Source organism: Cherax quadricarinatus, chromosome 10 (assembly GCF_038502225.1).
Source record: "Cherax quadricarinatus isolate ZL_2023a chromosome 10, ASM3850222v1, whole genome shotgun sequence".
NCBI lineage: Eukaryota > Metazoa > Arthropoda > Malacostraca > Decapoda > Parastacidae > Cherax > Cherax quadricarinatus.
In genome coordinates this window covers 37,537,427-37,558,843 of record NC_091301.1, presented here as the reverse complement: position 1 = coordinate 37,558,843, position 21,417 = coordinate 37,537,427, and the positions used below count along the sequence as shown (strand labels likewise).

The 21,417-nt window shown below is 38.6% G+C and overlaps 1 protein-coding gene and 1 long non-coding RNA gene across 4 annotated transcripts in view; one reads left to right on the top strand and one right to left on the bottom strand.

The window, feature by feature from the left end:
• Window positions 1-21,417, bottom strand: part of mus81 (mus81 structure-specific endonuclease subunit) — a 355,921-nt gene that overhangs the window by 265,141 nt on the left and 69,363 nt on the right. For both annotated transcript variants that reach the window (XM_070083779.1, XM_070083780.1), the window contains one exon: window positions 8,418-8,520. In XM_070083779.1, the coding sequence (XP_069939880.1) occupies window positions 8,418-8,520 (103 nt within the window). The remainder of the gene's footprint in view (window positions 1-8,417; window positions 8,521-21,417) is intronic.
• The window catches only part of LOC138852519 (uncharacterized), a 389,852-nt gene that overhangs the window by 326,903 nt on the left and 41,532 nt on the right, over window positions 1-21,417 (top strand). The gene's annotated exons all lie outside the window — the stretch shown is intronic.

Genomic DNA, 21,417 nt, shown 5'->3' with positions numbered 1-21,417 from the left:
GAGTTTCAAGGTTTTGGTGAGGTTTTGACCAAAACTAGTGACCATAATATCGGTAATAGTGAGGAAAACCCAGACGACCCTCAGACTTCCACCTCTGGTGCTGCGCCGTCTTGTTCACGTTCAGTTGTACCAGAATCGAAGAGGAAACTCCTATTTTCCCAAATCCCAGACTCAGATGTGAGCATTTGTGATGACAGTGATAGTGAATATGAACTACAAGCTCTTCAAACTAGTTCCAGTAGTGATAGTGAAGTGCAATATTCCCCAGTGAAGCATCAGTATATACGACAATATATGCGCTCTGGTAGTGTGCCATATGCTATTCCAAGGGGAAGGAGTACATCTCGGAGTACATCCCATGGCTGTACAACAGGAACAGACAGTGAAAATGACGATGATAGTGTTGCAATTGGGATGGAAAATGTGCATGGTGGTGGTAGTGGTGGTGACGGCCGTGAGGCACCAGCAGTGGGCCATGCTGCCAGCCACGTTGCCACCCATGCCGCTGCCTCAGCTGATCTACAACAAAGGCCACCATCCCCCACCCACCCACCCACCACACCAGCCTCCACAACCACAACCTCCACAGCCACAACCTCCGCAACTACAACCTCCACAACCACAACCTCCACAACCACAACCACCTGTCATTGTCAAGTACCCACCAGCAGACCACACTTGGGATTGGGAGGAAGCTGTTAATTTTGTTCCAAATGCCCACCAGTTTGATGACAGCCATAGTGGAATACGGCCATCTTGTACACTTCGGAACAATGCCACTGAACTGGAATGTTTCGAGTTATTCTTTGACGAACCCCTGATCGAAAGCATTGTCATGGAAAGCAACACATACTACGAGTACACCATGGCAAACACAATACTTTCACCAAAAGCACACCTACATCAGTGGAAGGAGGCAACTGTGGCTGAGATGTATCTTTTCTTTGCCACAATAATGCTTATGCCACATGTGTATAAGCACAAAGTGAAATCATACTGGTCAACAGACCGCCTGATTGCAACCCCAGGTTTCAGTGATATAATCCCAGTGAATCGACTTGTGCTAATGTTACATAAGCTTCACTTCTCAGACAAAACCAGGCCTGACAGAAACGACAGGTTATATAAGATTAGGCATGTGTTTGTGTATCTGAAAGAGAAATTCAATATGTATCTTCATCCCTTCAGGAAGCTTGTAATTGATGAGTCTTTGATTCTGTTCAAAGGAAGACTCTCTTTCAAGCAGTACATACCAAGCAAGAGGAAACGCTTTGGTATAAAGTTGTTTGTGCTTTGTGATTGTTATAGTGGTCTGGTATTGGATATTATTGTCTACACTGGAAGTTATACATTGCAAAATACCGGGAAGTTATTGGGCATCTCTGGTGATGTGGTTAGAACAATGATAGACTCATACCTTGGTAAGGGGTATATATTATATACTGATAACTGGTACACAAGCCCTTCACTCAGTGATTTTTTGCGAGTGAACATGACAGATGTGTGTGGCACAGTGCGTGTAAATCGGAAACATATGCCCAGGTTTGACGCTGGCACTCGTAGAGGTGAAGTGCAGGCGTTTGCTGCCAATGACATCATGGCATTTCGGTGGCATGACAAACGAGATGTCACACTGTTGTCATCAGTTCACCCTAATGAAATGGCAGACACTGGCAGGCAGCATAGAGAGAGCAATGAACCCATTTTAAAACCTGCAGCTGTGATTGATTACACCTTCAATATGCGTTCAGTGGACAAATGTGACATGCAGATTGGGTTTGCTGATTGTGTTCACAAGAGTTATAAGTGGTACATAAAACTCTTTTTCCATCTTCTGGACATTTCCATGCTGAATGCTTATAATATGTATAAGATGAGGACCAGAAACAAACCACCATACGGCAAATTCTGTTTGTCTGTCATCAGACAAATAGTATTCAAGTACCAAGGAACAACACCTGCAATAGACCGCCCACCAAATTATCAACAACTACCTTCTCGTCTGAAGCATGGTGATCACTTCCTGGTGAAAATGCCTGCTCCTGCTTTCAAGAAAAAGGCTCAGAAGAGGTGTTACGTCTGTGCACATACAAAAAAACGCACACAACAACGCAGAGACACTCGTTTTATGTGTGAGGAGTGTAAAACACCACTGTGCATGACACCATGTTTCAAAGACTTCCACAGGCTGCAGAACTTCTAGAAACATTCCCTGTGACTGTATATGTGTATATAAAATATAGAAAAATAGTAATAAACAACATTTCATATCGTTTGTGTAAATATTTTTTATAAACAAAACAATGACAACAGTATTTATGCCCTTATTGTGTAGTATTGAAAAAGAAAAAACTTACAAAATACTGATCATATTGGTCTCACAGGCCATAAAAGTTAGTTGGAAAAAGAAAAATTAAAAAATAATAGAAATTAGTACATAAGAAAGTAAATAAAAGAATACCGGGAGACGGCAGTCGGCGATGTTACCACATTGTCCCCCTTTTTCATCAACTTCACGCCTCCATATCTTGGTAAGTATTGATGGTAAAAAATTTTTGTTTAGCCTATAATATTTAGAAAAAAAAAAAAACTATTTTTTCATAAGAATTTTTTTTTTTTTTAAATTTGGCCGACCCTGAGAGGACCTGTCGACCCTCAAAGGGTTAAAGATCTGATATTGTAATTAAAGGCAGTTATGTTGTTGTTGGCTCTGAGAAGTGCCTTTGATTGTTCTGCTGTGTAGTAATTACAGTAACTGTTTGATTCATTTAAGTCATTAAATAAGAGGTTGGTATCAGGATCAATGCTTGTTATCATAAGATTTAAAGTGAATCTATAGTTAGAATTAAGTATAAGACAAAGTAAATATTCTAAAGCTATAAAATAGCACCTGAATTATTTTAACAAATGTAAAAATTTGAGCTAAGGTAGTTCTTTAAAGCTAAAATAAAGAAGACAATATAAAAGGGACTAAAAAAAATTTGTGAACAAATAAAGTGGTAATCAAATAAATAAGCTAGGGAATATAATGGCAAAATAGTGAACTTATTACACTTTAGCACCTGAGAATAGCACCTTGATTATTTTAACCCTTTGGGGGTTTCGGACGTACTAGTACGTCTTATGACCCAGGGTTTTTGATGTACTAGTACGCCTAAATTCTAGTGCCCTCAAGTCTAGTGAGAGAAAGCTGGTAGGCCTACATATGTAAGAATGGGTCTATGTGGTCAGTGTGTGCAGTATAAAAAAAATCCTGCAGCACACAGTGCGTAATGAGGACAAAAAAAAACTTTGACCGTGTTTTTGGATTAACCCTTTCAGGGTCCAAGGCCAAAATCTGAAGTGGTGCCCCAGTGTCCAAGAATTTTCAAAAAAAAAAAATTGTTATTTTTTCTTATGAAATGGTAGAGAATCTTTTTGTGAATGTAACAAAACAAAAAGTACGAAATTTGATGGAAAACTGACGAAATTATGCTCTCGTGAATTTTGATGTGTCAGCGATATTTACGAATCGGCGATTTTGCCGACTTTGACTCCCATTTTAGGCCAATTACATTATTCCAGTCGACCAAATTCTTAGCTATTTCACTAGTATTACTTCTATTCTATCGATTGAGCACAAGAAATCGCCAAGTCAACTGTTTCAACTACAAAATAAAGTGACCGGAAATTGGTAATTTGGCCAATTTAACACAAAGTTCAAAATATTCCAATTTCAAAATAGGGTCCAGAATAAACAATGTAGGTATTCCTGGCACTAAACTAACATTAACTCTGTTCATTAGTTACGTTTTGAGGCTTTACAAATAAATTCCATTTTGATTTTTTATTCACATAATGAATTTTTATTCACACCAAAAAATAGAAGATTTACTGTTATGCAATATTGTAATAATTGTATAAATATCATCACCACATTTGTGAATGTATATTAGACCCACTAGCTGGCGTGTATTAGACGTGTGAGGTCGTTTGTTTACTCTTGAACATCGGCAAAAATTTAACATTTCCGCCACTTTGAGCTCAGTTTCAAGCCATTTCCAGTGCTAACACCAATCAAAATTATCTCTATTTCTGTAATATGTCTTCCATTCTATCAAATGAGACCAAGAAATCACAAATACAACTATAAAAAACATACGAAAAAACACTGCAAAGTCGCTGTTTTAATCGAAAATCATGGTCTCAGTTTTTTTTCTCCCATTATACACAGTGTGCTGCAGGATTTGTTTTATGTGGTGCACACATACCACATAGATGTATTCTCTCATATCTAGGCCCAAATTTACCACTCACAGTTTATCAGAGTGAGCTGAGCTCATGACGTAGATCTACGGTTTGGACCCTGAACGTAAAGCCGTAGATCTACGGGACGGACCCTGAAAGGGTTAATAAAACAGCGACTTTGCACTGCATTTTCTTATGGTATTTATTGTTGTATTCTAGTTTTCTTGGTCTCATTTTATAGAATGGAAGACATATTACAGAAATTGAGATGATTTTGACTGGTTTTACAATGAAAAGTACCTTGAAATTGAGCTCAAAGTAGCAGAAATGTTTGATTTTTACCTAAGTTCAAAAGTAAACAAATCATGCCAAGCCTCCAATACACATCAACTGGTGAGTCTAATATTCTTTCACAAGTACGCTGATATTATTTATACCATTTCTACACTAATGAAGTAGTGTGCGTAACAGTAAATCCTATTTTTTTTTGAAAGAATAAAAATTCAAAGTGGAAAGCCAAAGAAATATAACAGGGGCCTGGGGATGTGACTAATGAACAGAAAACTTGTTATTTTAGTGCCAGGAATGTCTTTCTTGTTTATTCTGAACCCTATTCAGAAATTGGCATCTTTTGAAATTTGTGTGAAATTGGCAAAATAGCTAAATTCTGACCACTTTATTGGATAGTTGAAATCGGTAAATGGGTGGTTTCTTGTACTCATTCGATAGAAAAAATGGAGTTTTAGCGAAATAGTTATGATTTTTGTCGACTAGTACATTGGAATTAGCCGAAAATAGGGCTCAAAGTGGGCAAAATCGCCGATGCGTAAACATCATCGAGATCGCTAACTTCGCGAGAGCATAATTCCGTAAGTTTTCCATCAAATTTCATTCTTTTGGTGTCATTATGATCGGGAAAAGATTCTCTATCTTTTCATAAGAAAAAATAATTTTTTTTTTTTTTGAAATTTGGCTGACCCTGAGAACAAGTCTCTGAGAGGACCTGTCAACCCCCAACGGGTTAACAATTGTGAATATATGAACTAAGGTAATCAAATAAATGAGCTAGGGAATATAATGGCAAAATAGTGAACTTATTACACTTCAGCACCTGAGAATAGCACCTTGATTGTTTTAACAATTGTGAATATATGAACTAAGGTTGTTATATAAAGCTAAAATACATGTAAAGCTAAAATAAAGGAGAAAATATATAAGGGACTAAATTAAATAATGGTAAACAAAGTTTAATTGACAGATAGTCACTATTATATAATATTGATTTAGGAGTAAGATCTGATTTGTTATATATAATAAGTTGAGCAATTTATTGTACTATAAAAAGTAAAAATAAAATGAGGTAGTTGATAGTAGCTAGCAAAAGATAGCTTTGGGCCTTGAACAATAATGTAATTGAAATATACACTAATTGCACACACAATATAGTCACTAAGATATGAAAATAATCTGATAGTAGGATTTGCCTTATAGCATAAAGTTTGAGCAATTAATATCACTATAGGAATATTATTTGAGGTAGCTGAAACTAGCAAGTGAGGGATGGTTCAAGGTATTGCACAGTAGTGTAGTAGGAACATACACTAGTTTGTTATTTGTAGTTTGGGAGAAAAGGGAAAATTAGGTATGATTATAAGAGAATTTTAACAGTGCTTAAGTAGGAAAGAAAAAGGTAATACAGATATTATTAAAGAGTAAGTATCCTATTAACAAATAATAATTTATGAATTGGGAATCAGGGAAGATAACACAAATTGGGTCACACAAAGAACTGTGTGGGACACCTGGAATAATGAGGGAGTAAATACTAGCTAGGAGGTGATAGTACAGGGATTAGTTCAATAATGACATAATAACATACACTAACGTAGTAAGGATTTGGTCACTAATATCAGTCAGACTCTGTAATGTTTGCATCATGAAGGAAGTTTGCTAGTTCATTTTCATTTGTAATGTAGTACACACAGCCTACACTTATTTTTCTTACTAGAATTTGTCCATCATGTACAAAGCACAGGTGAATTTTATCATTATTCTCACATTTTAATTTTCTCACTCTTTACAGGAGGTTCCGTCATTTTCTTGTGAGACACACATTTATGTATATATCTTTTTTTGCTTTAATAGATGAAATTATTAGATCTATTTTCCTACGAGTGTAAATATGTACATTGCACCTTACTTTGGACTCACAGACCACGTAAAGTTATGTGAAAAAAATAAAATATTGAAAAAAATAAGAAACCTTGGAATGCAAGTAAACCAAAGTTTACCAGGTGAGTGGCATTCGCAGCTGTTGCCATACGTGGCTCATTTTCTGCCAACTTTACTCCTCTATACATATCTCCATAAGTACTGATCACAAAAATTTGTTTTGGGGCTTAAAACAATTAGAAAATTTACCTTAACATTTTCATAGGAAAAAATCATTTTTTTTTTTAAATTCTTCGACACCAAGAGACACTTCAGGATTTGGGATTGCAACAGTCAAAGGGTTAATGTGCCTCAGATTGATTATTATTATTATTATTATTATTATTATTATTATTATTATTATTATTATTATTATTTTTTTTTTTTTTTTATTTTATTATCACACCGGCCGATTCCCACCAAGGCAGGGTGGCCCGAAAAAGAAAAACTTTCACCATCATTCACTCCATCACTGTCTTGCCAGAAGGGTGCTTTACACTACAGTTTTTAAACTGCAACATTAACACCCCTCCTTCAGAGTGCAGGCACTGTACTTCCCATCTCCAGGACTCAAGTCCGGCCTGCCGGTTTCCCTGAATCCCTTCATAAATGTTACTTTGCTCACACTCCAACAGCACGTCAAGTATTAAAAACCATTTGTCTCCATTCACTCCTATCAAACACGCTCACGCATGCCTGCTGGAAGTCCAAGCCCCTCGCACACAAAACCTCCTTTACCCCCTCCCTCCAACCCTTCCTAGGCCGACCCCTACCCCGCCTTCCTTCCACTACAGACTGATACACTCTTGACGTCATTCTGTTTCGCTCCATTCTCTCTACATGTCCGAACCACCTCAACAACCCTTCCTCAGCCCTCTGGACAACAGTTTTGGTAATCCCGCACCTCCTCCTAACTTCCAAACTACGAATTCTCTGCATTATATTCACACCACACATTGCCCTCAGACATGACATCTCCACTGCCTCCAGCCTTCTCCTCGCTGCAACATTCATCACCCACGCTTCACACCCATATAAGAGCGTTGGTAAAACTATACTCTCATACATTCCCCTCTTTGCCTCCAAGGACAAAGTTCTTCGTCTCCACAGACTCCTAAGTGCACCACTCACTCTTTTTCCCTCATCAATTCTATGATTCACCTCATCTTTCATTATGGCATCTTTAAAGCTAATAAGACCCTCTTAGTGATTTTAACATGTACCTGCATGCCAGCACAGTGTGTAAGTTTAAGTACAGGTACACATAAGTATAATTATCAGAGTATATATAAAATATGAAATAACTTTAAAATACTTGAAATTTTGGAGTTTTCAGACATAATGGGGAGTAGTGCTCACAGAGAATGTAAACAAACCAGTTGGCCCATGGTGACCGTATTAGAAAGTCAGGTGGGGGGAGTCGTATTGAGAGTTTTGGTCATAATTTGAAATATTTGTATTGGTGGAACACCATAAAGTGGGGCCCTACTGTATCTAAAACACCTAATAATGTGTTAACACTGTAATATATTAAGTGCTCCATAAAAAACAAATAAAAAAGTAAAATAAATACATAGTATGAACATACAATACTTACCTTAAAATACGAAGCCAGTCGCCCTTCCCTTACACAACTGCCATACAAAAATGGTGATAATGGCAGAAAAACAGTAAATGCACCGAATATAATGAACAATGGCTCAATTGAAAGCCAACAAAAACATGTAACAATGAAAAGAAGATGTTGTATACACAGGGCCCTCCTGTATTATATTATAACCTTATGAGAGGATGATACTTCTTACCTATATGGTGGTATTATAATATAACCTTCACAAGTGTAACAACAAGACCATTAAATTAGGTAGTATAGTAGTCCTCTAACAAAATCTAATCAAAAAATAAACATGAACAGAAAAACTAAACATAAGAACTCACACTGATGCCACACAAACAAACAAAAAGCAACAAGTAATTACCTGGGGAATCTTCCTTCTCTGATGCATGGTAGAGAGCAAGCAACAGGGCATAGGAACCAGACCTCACCACTGGAACATACTCCCTAACATTTTTCTTGGATTTCTGTAACAACAAATTAAAATTATCACATTTTATGTACAGTAAATTGCAATGTTCTTCCAGATCGCAAAAATGCAGCCCCTATCCATTTTTGTTGTGTATAATAGTAAATTTTGACAATGATAACTAAAGTTACACAATACAGCAGGTAAGGGTCCAGCAGGTTAGACAATACAACAGGTTACACAGTACAGCAGGTTAGGTTCCAGCAGGTTAGACAATACAGCAGGTTACACAGTACAGCAGGTTAGGGTCCAGCAGGTTAGACAATACAACAGGTTACACAGTACAGTAGGTTAGGTTCCAGCAGGTTAGACAATACAGCAGGTTACACAGTACAGCAGGTTGGGTTCCAGCAGGTTAGACAATACAACAGGTTACACAGTACAGCAGGTTGGGTTCCAGCAGGTTAGACAATACAACAGGTTACACAGTACAGCAGGTTAGGTTCCAGCAGGTTAGACAATACAGCAGGTTACACAGTACAGCAGGTGAAGTTCCAGGTCACTGCTGTAAAGCAAAAATTGCTGTGAAGTGAAACAGCCTTTTTCATTTTCAAATGCACATAAAAACCTGAAAACATGATGTGATAAATGGTTTTTGAAAACCGAGAAGTTGAAGATGAAGACACTAATGCAACATATGAGAATCTTTATTGAAGAAATTTTTTTGTTTTGCCACACAGTGGCTTCACTGATTCCAGGCTGAGGGACTGATTACCTCAAACTCCTACTCTCCTTACACCATTCTCCTTTGTGTTGGATTGATGAAGCCACTGTGTGGTGAAACATTTCCTCAATAAAGATTCCCATATGTTGCATAAGTGTCTTAATCTTTAACATGAAAACATGATAAATGAGCAATAGAGCTTGGCCTAAAAACTGTATATACAGTGCACTTATTACTTACCTTAAAATATTTTCATTCTTAGCATATAGTAAGTGGTGAATATATTTATTGTAGGAAGTTTGAATAAATGAAGAATGGGTATAGTTGAAAACCGATGCACTAGCGAAACATCTGAAGCAAAGCTCTATAAAGGAGGCCCACCTGTAAAAAATTAAAATGTTTGAAACTTCAGAAAGTTTCCTGACAGAACCCAGAGATACGCAGAGCACACGGTGACTGTAAAACACACTGAAGAAAATGGCGCATAGATGCCCAGCTGCTGAACGTTTCATGCCAAAGAACTGCTAGAATAACAAAACAGGTGACGAATAAATGAAAAATGGGTATCAACGAAAACTGATGCATCAGCGAAACACCATAAAGAAAAGCACTGTAAAGCCTGTATTATAATAATAATAAGAATTCAGATAGGACAATAATGTATCAGAAAATTATAATACAGTAGGTCCCCACTTATACGGCAGGTTAGGTTCCGGGCTACCACAGGAAAGTGGACATCACCGGAAAGCAGAACACCATTTTTTCCACTTAAAAATGCATATAAATGCCAGATAACAAGTTTACACTAACATATACAGTGGAACCTTGGCTTACGAACACCCCCACCGTGCAAATTTATCAGGATACGAACCGTCGTTCAGTCAATTTTTTGCTTCTGGATATGAACGAAATTTCAGGATGCGAACTTCACCTCGAGCGAGGTTCAATATGTGTTTACATATCATAATATATAATTGGAGCAAAGAAAGTCAATATCATGCCAAGGCATTTCAGGCAGACTTAACCTAATATTAATAGACTACTTAAGTCTAGACAGGTGATATGCGTACTAGTAGATGTCCCTAACATAATGATAAACGGATCACCTACCACAAAACTCACAGAGGGAAAATTCTTAGGAATCCACCTTGAAAATAGGCTCAAATTTCAAACACATGTACAACAAATTTCCAAGAAAATTTCCAAGACTGTAGGAATACTATCGAAGATACGGTACTATGTTCCACAGTCAGCCCTCCTGGCCCTATATCACTCACTCATTTACCCCTAATTCACCTATGGAATTTGTGCATGGGGCTCAACAACAATAAACCATTTCACACCATTAATTACCCAACAAAAGGCTGCAGTCAGAATGATAACAAATTCCCACTCCAGGCAGCATACTCCACCAATATTCAAAATTCTAAATTTACTCAACGTCTCTATGTATTCCTTGAAGTCCTTCACATATTTTTCAGATGCTTTTTGTCTGAACTGGCAGCCTCACCATGCCTTATCACACTGTGTATGCCACTACGATTCTTAAATCTCTCAAACCAGCCTTTGCTGGCCTTAAATTCATCAATATCATCACTATTTGAAGGCATTTTCTTAATAAGATGATCATGCAACTGCCTTGCCTTTTCACATTATACTGACTGAGAAACACTATCTCCTGATAATTGTTTTTCATTTATCCACACCAACAACAGTCTCTACCTCTTCAATTATTTGCGATCTCCGTTTTGAAAACATACTTGCACCTGTCACAACAACAGCTTCCTTGACTGCCATTCTGTTCGCCAAGATAGTAGTGAAGGTTGAATGGGGTTTGTTATATAGCATTCCCAACTCGGACACATGCACTCCACTTTCATATTTTTCATGATCTCTTTCTTCATTTCCATTGTAATTCTCACCCTTTTTACCAAAGGTTTGGCACTAGAACTTTTCTTAGGGCACAGGGTGGCTTATTTAGCGGTTACAAGCACTAAAAACACTGGAATAATACAAAATATATCACAGGTACACGTAGGATCAACTGAAACGGCTTGTAAACACTGGCATACTGGCTGTACATGGAGTCTTGGAGTGGCTGGGCCTGCTCAGGCCGTGCTCCGGCCGCATGAACATGTTTGGGATGAAAAACTTTAGAAGAGTTTTTCGCCATTGGTAGAGCCAATTTTTTGACTTCAAAGAGTGCTGTTAGTCAATTTTGGCATTAGTCGATGCCGCCGTTGGTTGAGGGTCCACTGTATATAATAATAAAACAATAATATAATAATATAATAATAAAATAATATATAATAGTATAATAATACATAATAGTACAATAAAAATATATAATTATAATAATAATACAGTGGAGCCTCGGGTAAAGGCTTCATTGGCTAGCGCCAAAATCGGCTAATGGCTCACTTTGGCATAAAAATATTGGCTCAGCTAACGCCAAGTAACTCGGCGAAGGGCTTTAGTCCCGAACGTGCCCACGCAGCCTGAGCGGGCCCGGCCACTCCATGACTCCGTGTACAGCCAGTGTGCAACTGTTTACAAGCTAGGGAGAATGATTCCACACATACAAGAGATATACAGTTAGGCTCAGCTTTACAGCGTTTCACCTTATGGCGTTCCGCTAACACGGCGGTGTCAAATTATGACCAAAATTTGCTATACAGCAAGCGGTCTTTCAAATACGGCGCCCCCCACCTGGTTTGTTTACATTTTCTGTGACCGCATCTATTATATCAGGAAACTTTCCAAAATTTCAAGTGTTTTAAAGTTACTGCATATTTTATATGTACTCTGATAATTATGCTTAAGTGTACCTGTACCTAAATATACTTACACACTGTGCTGGTGTGCAGGTACACATTAAAATCGCTAAGTCTCTCTCTACTCATGACGCCAATACTACGTAATAATAATCACTCTTGGGCACACTAAATGCCTTATTTTACATCAATATAGGCATTTTCATTAATCCATCTATGATATTTTACTCAAAATTATATATGAAACCCATTACATAGCATATAAACATGATACATACACTCACAGAATAAAAATTGATGTAAATATGAGATTTGTTTACAAAGCGGATGTGTGTGTGGTTTTTTATTATTATCACACCGGCCGATTCCCACCAAGGCAGGGTGGCCCGAAAAAGAAAAACTTTCACCATCATTCACTCCATCACTGTCTTGCCAGAAGGGTGCTTTACACTACAGTTTTTAAACTGCAACATTAACACCCCTCCTTCAGAGTGCAGGCACTGTACTTCCCATCTCCAGAACTCAAGTCCGGCCTGCCGGTTTCCCTGAATCCCTTCATAAATGTTACTTTGCTCACACTCCAACAGCACGTCAAGTATTAAAAACCATTTGTCTCCATTCACTCCTATCAAACACGCTCACGCATGCCTGCTGGAAGTCCAAGCCCCTCGCACACAAAACCTCCTTTACCCCCTCCCTCCAACCCTTCCTAGGCCGACCCCTACCCCGCCTTCCTTCCACTACAGACTGATACACTCTTGAAGTCATTCTGTTTCGCTCCATTCTCTCTACATGTCCGAACCACCTCAACAACCCTTCCTCAGCCCTCTGGACAACAGTTTTGGTAATCCCGCACCTCCTCCTAACTTCCAAACTACGAATTCTCTGCATTATATTCACACCACACATTGCCCTCAGACATGACATCTCCACTGCCTCCAGCCTTCTCCTCGCTGCAACATTCATCACCCATGCTTCACACCCATATAAGAGCGTTGGTAAAACTATACTCTCATACATTCCCCTCTTTGCCTCCAAGGACAAAGTTCTTTGTCTCCACAGACTCCTAAGTGCACCACTCACTCTTTTTCCCTCATCAATTCTATGATTCACCTCATCTTTCATAGACCCATCCGCTGACACGTCCACTCCCAAATATCTGAATACGTTCACCTCCTCCATACTCTCTCCCTCCAATCTGATATTCAATCTTTCATCACCTAATCTTTTTGTTATCCTCATAACCTTACTCTTTCCTGTATTCACCTTTAATTTTCTTCTTTTGCACACCCTACCAAATTCATCCACCAATCTCTGCAACTTCTCTTCAGAATCTCCCAAGAGCACAGTGTCATCAGCAAAGAGCAGCTGTGACAACTCCCACTTTGTGTGTGATTCTTTATCTTTTAACTCCACGCCTCTTGCCAAGACCCTCGCATTTACTTCTCTTACAACCCCATCTATAAATATATTAAACAACCACGGTGACATCACACATCCTTGTCTAAGGCCTACTTTTACTGGGAAAAAATTTCCCTCTTTCCTACATACTCTAACTTGAGCCTCACTATCCTCGTAAAAACTCTTCACTGCTTTCAGTAACCTACCTCCTACACCATACACTTGCAACATCTGCCACATTGCCCCCCTATCCACCCTGTCATACGCCTTTTCCAAATCCATAAATGCCACAAAGACCTCTTTAGCCTTATCTAAATACTGTTCACTTATATGTTTCACTGTAAACACCTGGTCCACACACCCCCTACCTTTCCTAAAGCCTCCTTGTTCATCTGCTATCCTATTCTCCGTCTTACTCTTAATTCTTTCAATTATAACTCTACCATACACTTTACCAGGTACACTCAACAGACTTATCCCCCTATAATTTTTGCACTCTCTTTTATCCCCTTTGCCTTTATACAAAGGAACTATGCATGCTCTCTGCCAATCCCTAGGTACCTTACCCTCTTCCATACATTTATTAAATAATTGCACCAACCACTCCAAAACTATATCCCCACCTGCTTTTAACATTTCTATCTTTATCCCATCAATCCCGGCTGCCTTACCCCCTTTCATTTTACCTACTGCCTCACGAACTTCCCCCACACTCACAACTGGCTCTTCCTCACTCCTACAAGATGTTATTCCTCCTTGCCCTATACACGAAATCACAGCTTCCCTATCTTCATCAACATTTAACAATTCCTCAAAATATTCCTGGTGTCGGAAGAATTACGTTTTCTCTAGTCAAACACTGGGGGGTAACTGTAGAAAAATATTCTTTTTGTATGTCTTCACTCTATATATAGCAATTCATGACCCTTGTGGGTTTAGTGCTTTTTATTATTATAATAATAATAATAATATTATTATTAATATTAATAATAATACATATTATTATTATTATTATTATTATTATTATTATTATTATTACTATTATTAATATTATTATCTTCATTCACTCTAAAAATGGTGTGTTGCTGTTTGTTTATTCTGAACTAACTTGTACAACTTGTACACAATGTAAGAGTATTTGTATTGTGAGGTAATTATTATTATAATAAAAAAATATTGAGGTAAATGTTTTACAAACTCTTACAAACGGACGTGAATGAACTAAAAGTAGACATATATTAATACGCATTTATTTCGCCTGACCAAGTGATCGTCCAATACCTATTCAGTTTGTGTTCTTACATTGTCTCAACTCTGTATCTCGTTCTCTCTCTCGTTTACTCTTTTGTTAACTAGTTGGCTCTCATTGACGATGGCATCTAAGCTTAGCTGTGATAAAAAGAGAAGTCGTAAGCCTCTTGCTTTAAGTGCCAAGTTAGAGGATGATGGTGTGCCATTCTGATTTTATTCAATAAACACCCTGCTACTCACCTCTCACACATTAATATTAATATTTTAAGGTAAGTAATAAGTGTACTCTGTGTGTAACTTACCTTTCATTGTGTTTTTAATGCCTATTTCCATTGCTAACTAATATAAGTTAGTGTAAACTTGCTGTCTGGCATTTATTGCATATTTTATGTGTGCTCTGATAATACTTGTGGACGTGTGTGGTAGCCGGGTGGAGGGACAACATTACGTTTTCTCTGCTCAGCCATCAGAGAAAACGTGTATGAATCTGCGGTTGGCCCAGCCACTCCCTCACTCTGCTTTTGTTTACAATTTTTGGCATGAATTATTCATTACTTCTACCTTCGTTTATGATGGCATCTAAAGGTAATTGTTAGAAATGATTAAATTCAGTGAACAAGGCATGTCGATGTTAATAATATGGCTATGGGCCACAGTGTAGGTAGCCGGTAGGTGTAACCCAGGCGGGCTACACCTACCAGCTACCTACACTGACTTCCTACAAATAAATACTACTCACCTCTCTTCCTATATTAAGACTACACATATTTTAAGGTAAATAATGTATGTGTATTTTACCTCTCTGGGATGTTTTAAATATCGTATGTTAAGTATGAGACGGGGAGCCAGGGCTACCTACACCTGGGCTACCTGCACCTGACTTCCAACAAATAAGTACTACTCACCTCTCTCCCTATATTAAGATTACAAATACTTTAAGATAAGTAATGAATTTACTGTGAATGTATTTTACTTTGTGTGTTTTTAATGCCTAGTTCTATTACTAACTTAATATAATTTAGTGTAAACTTGTTGTCTGGTATTTACATGCATTTATAAATGGAAAAAATGGCGTTCTGCCTTCCAGCGATGTCTGCTTTCCGGCGACAGCCTGGAACCTAACCCGCCGTATAAGTGGGGCCCTACTGTATTTAGTATTATTCCATTTTTTTAGTGCTTGTAACTGCTAAATAAGCCCACATGGGCCTAAAAGGAAAGAAACACAATAAAATTAAAAAAAAAAACTCGTAGCAAAGTACCAAAGTGGAGGAAGAGAGAGGAAAGAATGTGCCTTCTGCAGCAGATATCGATAAGGGCTATAGTGCCAGCCAGTGATAAAGCGCAGAATTAACAGTGTAGCAAGTACGTTAAGCAAATAAGTGACAGAAAAATGACACGAAAGTAACTCTCCAATGTTGATGAATGTGTGTAGAGCCACTGAACATACGCTGCCCTGTTATCTTCCACCACCCTAAATCTGTGCCAGCATCTTCTCCATCAAATTAACTAATTAAACTAACATCTCCTCCATGGTAAGTGTAAATATAAAAGTGTAAGTACAAAAGTAAATATAAGTGTAAATATAAAAGGACCCCAATGGAAATATATAAGTCACTCTGACTTTTTTGGGTTATCCTAGGAACTTTACACATATGCTGCTATGCATGATAATCTATCTACGTAACTGTATTTGTGTATACCTGAATAAACATACTCATTTATAAATTAAAATGTAAATATTTCTTATTTATAAATTACATATATTGTTTAAGCGTGATAGTGGTGGTGGGTTCTGCTGGTGCTTCCACCACCATGTATGGCTTCTCTCAGTGGCCCTTATAAACCTAACAACAATACTTACACCATTTACTCCTCTCATACATTGACATATTTTATTCATTCTAGAGTATATATCATGTTTCTATGTTATTAATATTGTTTATAATGTCATATTAAATGAATTGTGATAGATAAATAAGCCGTAGAATCTGGCCTGCCGGTTTCCCTGAACCCCTTCATAAATGTTACTTTGCTCACACTCCAACAGCACGTCAAGTATTAAAAACCATTTGTCTCCATTCACTCCTATCAAACACGCTCACGCATGCCTGCTGGAAGTCCAAGCCCCTCGCACACAAGACCTCCCTTACCCCCTCCCTCCAACCTTTCGTAGGCTGACCCCTACCCCGCCTTCCTTCCACTACAGACTGATACACTCTTGAAGTCATTCTGTTTTGCTCCATTCTCTCTACATGTCCGAACCACCTCAACAACCCTTCCTCAGCCCTTTGGACAACAGTTTTGGTAATCCCGCACCTCCTCCTAACTTCCAAACTACGAATTCTCTGCATTATATTCACACCACACATTGCCCTCAGACATGACATCTCCACTGCCTCCAGCCTTCTCCTCGCTGCAACATTCATCACCCATGCGTCACACCCATATGAGAGCGTTGGTAAAACTATACTCTCATACATTCCCCTCTTTGCCTCCAAGGACAAAGTTCTTTGTCTCCACAGACTCCTAAGTGCACCACTCACCCTTTTCCCCTCATCAATTCTATGATTCACCTCATCTTTCATAGACCCATCTGCTGACATGTCCACTCCCAAATATCTGAATACATTCACCTCCTCCATACTCTCTCCTTCCAATCTGATATCAAATCTTTCATCACCTAATCTTTTTGTTATCCTCATAACCTTACTCTTTCCTGTATTCACTTTTAATTTTCTTCTTTTGCATACCCTACCAAATTCATCGACCAATCTCTGCAACTTCTCTTCAGAATCTCCCAAGAGCACAGTGTCATCAGCAAAGAGCAGCTGTGACAACTCCCACTTTGTGTGTGATTCTTTATCTTTTAACTCCACGCCTCTTGCCAAGACCCTCGCATTTACTTCTCTTACAACCCCATCTATAAATATATTAAACAACCACGGTGACATCACACATCCTTGTCTAAGGCCTACTTTTACTGGGAAATAATTTCCCTCTTTCCTACATACTCTAACTTGAGCCTCACTATCCTTGTAAAAACTCTTCACTGCTTTCAGTAACCTACCTCCTATACCATACACCTGCAACATCTGCCACATTGCCCCCCTATCCACCCTGTCATACGCCTTTTCCAAATCCATAAATGCCACAAAGACCTCTTTAGCCTTATCTAAATACTGTTCACTTATATGTTTCACTGTAAACACCTGGTCCACACACCCCCTACCTTTCCTAAAGCCTCCTTGTTCATCTGCTATCCTATTCTCCGTCTTACTCTTAATTCTTTCAATAATAACCTACCATACACTTTATTATTAAAAGAATTAAGAGTAAGACGGAGAATAATTATTATTATAATTATTATTATTATTATTATTATTATGGCATCCTCAAGACATTAATAAGACACTCTTAGTGATTTTAATGTGTACCTGCACGCTGGCATAGTAAGCTTATTTAGGTAAAGGTACACATATGTATAATTATCAGAGTACAGCCTCTCCTCACTTAGCAACGTACTCATTTACCAATGCCTCGGACTCAAGAAGGGCTCTCTGACCAGCATTCATATCTAAATAATGTATATCAGAGCTGATTTCCTCTATTCTGTTTATTTCAAAATACAGTACACTACTGTACAAACATTTAAAAATATACCAGAAATGTTATAAATGGTGCAAAGGTGACATTAAAACAATATCAAAGATGGCTGACACAAACACACTACCGTTATAGTATGCTCCTCACTTAACGACGAATTCGTTTAACGTGGTCTGAGGTATGGTACTCCGTCGTTAAGTGAGGAGAGGCTGTATATATAAAACATGAAATAACTTTAAAATACTTGAAATTTTAGAAAGTTTCCAGACATAATGGAGAGACATGGTACTCACGGAGCTCACAGAGAATGTAAACAAAATGGGTGGGCCACAGTGACTGCATTAGAAAGTCAAGTGGGGGAGCCGTATAACGAGTTTTGGTCATAACTTGAAATGTCCGTATTAGCAAAACACAGTAAAGCAGGGCCCTACTGTATTCCACTTACGAATGATAATAGAATACATTGCATTATGAGTACTATTTTTTTTTTTCAACAAGTCGGCCATCTCCCACCTAGGCAGGGTGACCCAAAATGAAAGAAAATCCCCAAAAAGAAAATACTTTCTTCATCATTCAACACTTTCACCTCATACATAATCACTGTCTTTGCAGAGGCGCCCAGATACAACATTTTAGAAGCATATACAGTGGACCCTCGGGTAACAACATCATCGGATAACAAAAAAATTAGATAGCGACAAGTTTTCGCATCAAAATACATATTGGCTCGGTTAAGGACATTCATCCCAAACGTGTCATCATGGCGTGAGTGGCCCGGACACTCCATGTACAGCCAGTGTGCTACTGTTTACAAGCCAGGGAGGATGATTCCACACGTACGTGCGATATATTTTGTAATACTATTCCATTATTCCATGGCTTGTAACTGCTAAATAAGTCACCATGGGCCCAAAGAAAGCTTCTAGTGCCAGCCCAGTGGTAAAGAGGGTGAGAAACACTATAGAATTCAAGAAAAAGTTTGTAGAAAGATACAAAAGTGGTAGGGTACAGGGTGGTAGTGATGGTGGTAGTGATGATGGTAGAGGGTGGTAGTATGGGCCAACAGGTCTGCTGCAGTGTTCCTGCTTTCTTACGTACACCAGCAAGGGGACTTCCCACACACCAGCCAGGGAACTTCCCCACATACCAGCCAGGGTACTTCCCACACACCAGCCAGGGAACTTCCCCACATACGAGCCAGGGTATTTCCCCATATACCAGCCAGGGTACTTCCCCACATACCAGCCAGGGTACTTCCCACACACCAGTCAGGGAACTTCCCCACATACCAGCCAGGGTACTTCACCACATACCAGCCAAGGTACTTCCCCACATATCAGACAGGGTACTTCCCCACACACATGATTTGATTTGATGGGGACTTGCACATGAGTGAACAGAATTATCAAAACTTATTGCTTGGGAAGCATTGAAAATTGGCTTGGGCAAATACGATTCTGTTAATGGGATGGTTTGTGAAGGACCTGCCTAGTATGGACCAACAGGCCTGCTGCAATGTTCCTGCTTTCTTATGTGCAAACATTTATGGATGAACATCACCTTGGCACAGTTGTTGCAGGTCGTACTGGGAACATCTACAATGACAATGTTGAGTCCCATTTTAGGGAAATCTTAAAGAGATACCAGAAACAGAGCTCTCTGGACAGATTTCTGGTGCAACAGGAGTCCAGTGACTCTCAAGCAGGTCCTAGTGGCATTAAAAAACAAAGAAGGGAGGTAACCCCAGAAAAGGATTTGTTACCTGAGTCTTCATGGAAGGGGATTCCCCTTCCAAACAATTGTAAATTCCTCCATCCTCTGCCCTCCTCCCATCTCATCACTCATCAATACACCTTCAGTAAGGTAAGTGTCATTTCAGTATTGTTTATTCTGCATGTTTCATTGTTTTCCATTTAGGGAAATGTATATTTCATGAAAAAAAAATTTTTTGTTTAATACTTTTGGGTGTCTGAAACAGATTAATTGCATTTCCATTATTTCTTATGGGGAAAACTAATTCTGGTAAAGAAAAAATTGGTTGAAGACAAGCTCTCTGGAATGGATTAATGTCGTTACCCGAGGATCCACTATATAAAGATATACGTACAACATATCCCTCCAAACTGCCAATATCCCAAACCACTCCTTTAAAGTGCAGGCATTGTACTTCCCATTTCCAGTACTCAAGTCCAGCTATATAAAAATAACCGGATTCCTTGAATCCCTTCACTAAATATTACACTGCTCACACTCCAACAGCCTGCCACGTCCCAAAAACCATTCATCTCCATTCATTCCTAACACGCTCACGCACACTTGCTGGAAATCCAAGCACCTCGCTCACTAAACCTCCTTTACCCCCTCCCTCCACCCTATTCAAGGACGACCCCTACCCCGCCTTCCTACCCCTATAGATTTATAAGTTCTCCAAGTCATTGTACTTTGATCCATTCTCTCTAAATGACCAAACCACCTCAACAACCCCTCTTCAGCCCTCTGACTAATGCTTTTATTAACTCCACACCTTCTCCTAATTTCCACACTCCGAATTCTCCGTGTAATATTTACACCACACATTGCACTTAGACAGGACAAATCCACTGCCTTCAGCCACCTTCTCGTTGCAGCATTTACAACGCATGCTTCACAACCATATAAGAATGTTGGTACCACTATACTTTCATACATTCCCTTCTTTGCCTCCATGGATAATGTTTTTTGTCTCCACAGATATCTCAACGCACCACTCACCTTTTTTCCTTCATCAATTCTATGATTAACTTCATCTTTCATAAACCCATCCACTGACACGTCAACTCCCAAATATTTGAAAACATTCACTTCTTCCATACTCCCTCTCTCCAATGCGATATCCAATTTTTCTTTAAATCGTTTGATACCCTCATCACCTCACTCTTATCTATGTTCACTTTCAACTTTCTACCTTTACACACACTCCCAAACTCATCCACTAACCTTTCCAACTTTTCTTTAGAATCTCCCATAAGCACAGTATCATCAGCAAAAAGTAACTGTGTCAACTCCCATTTTGTACTTGATTCCCCATAATTTAATCCCACCCCTCTCCCCAACATCCTAGAATTTACTTCTTTCACAACCCCATCTATAAATATATTAAACAACCATGGTGACATTACACATCCCTTTCTAAGACCTACTTTTACTGGGAAGTAATCTCCCT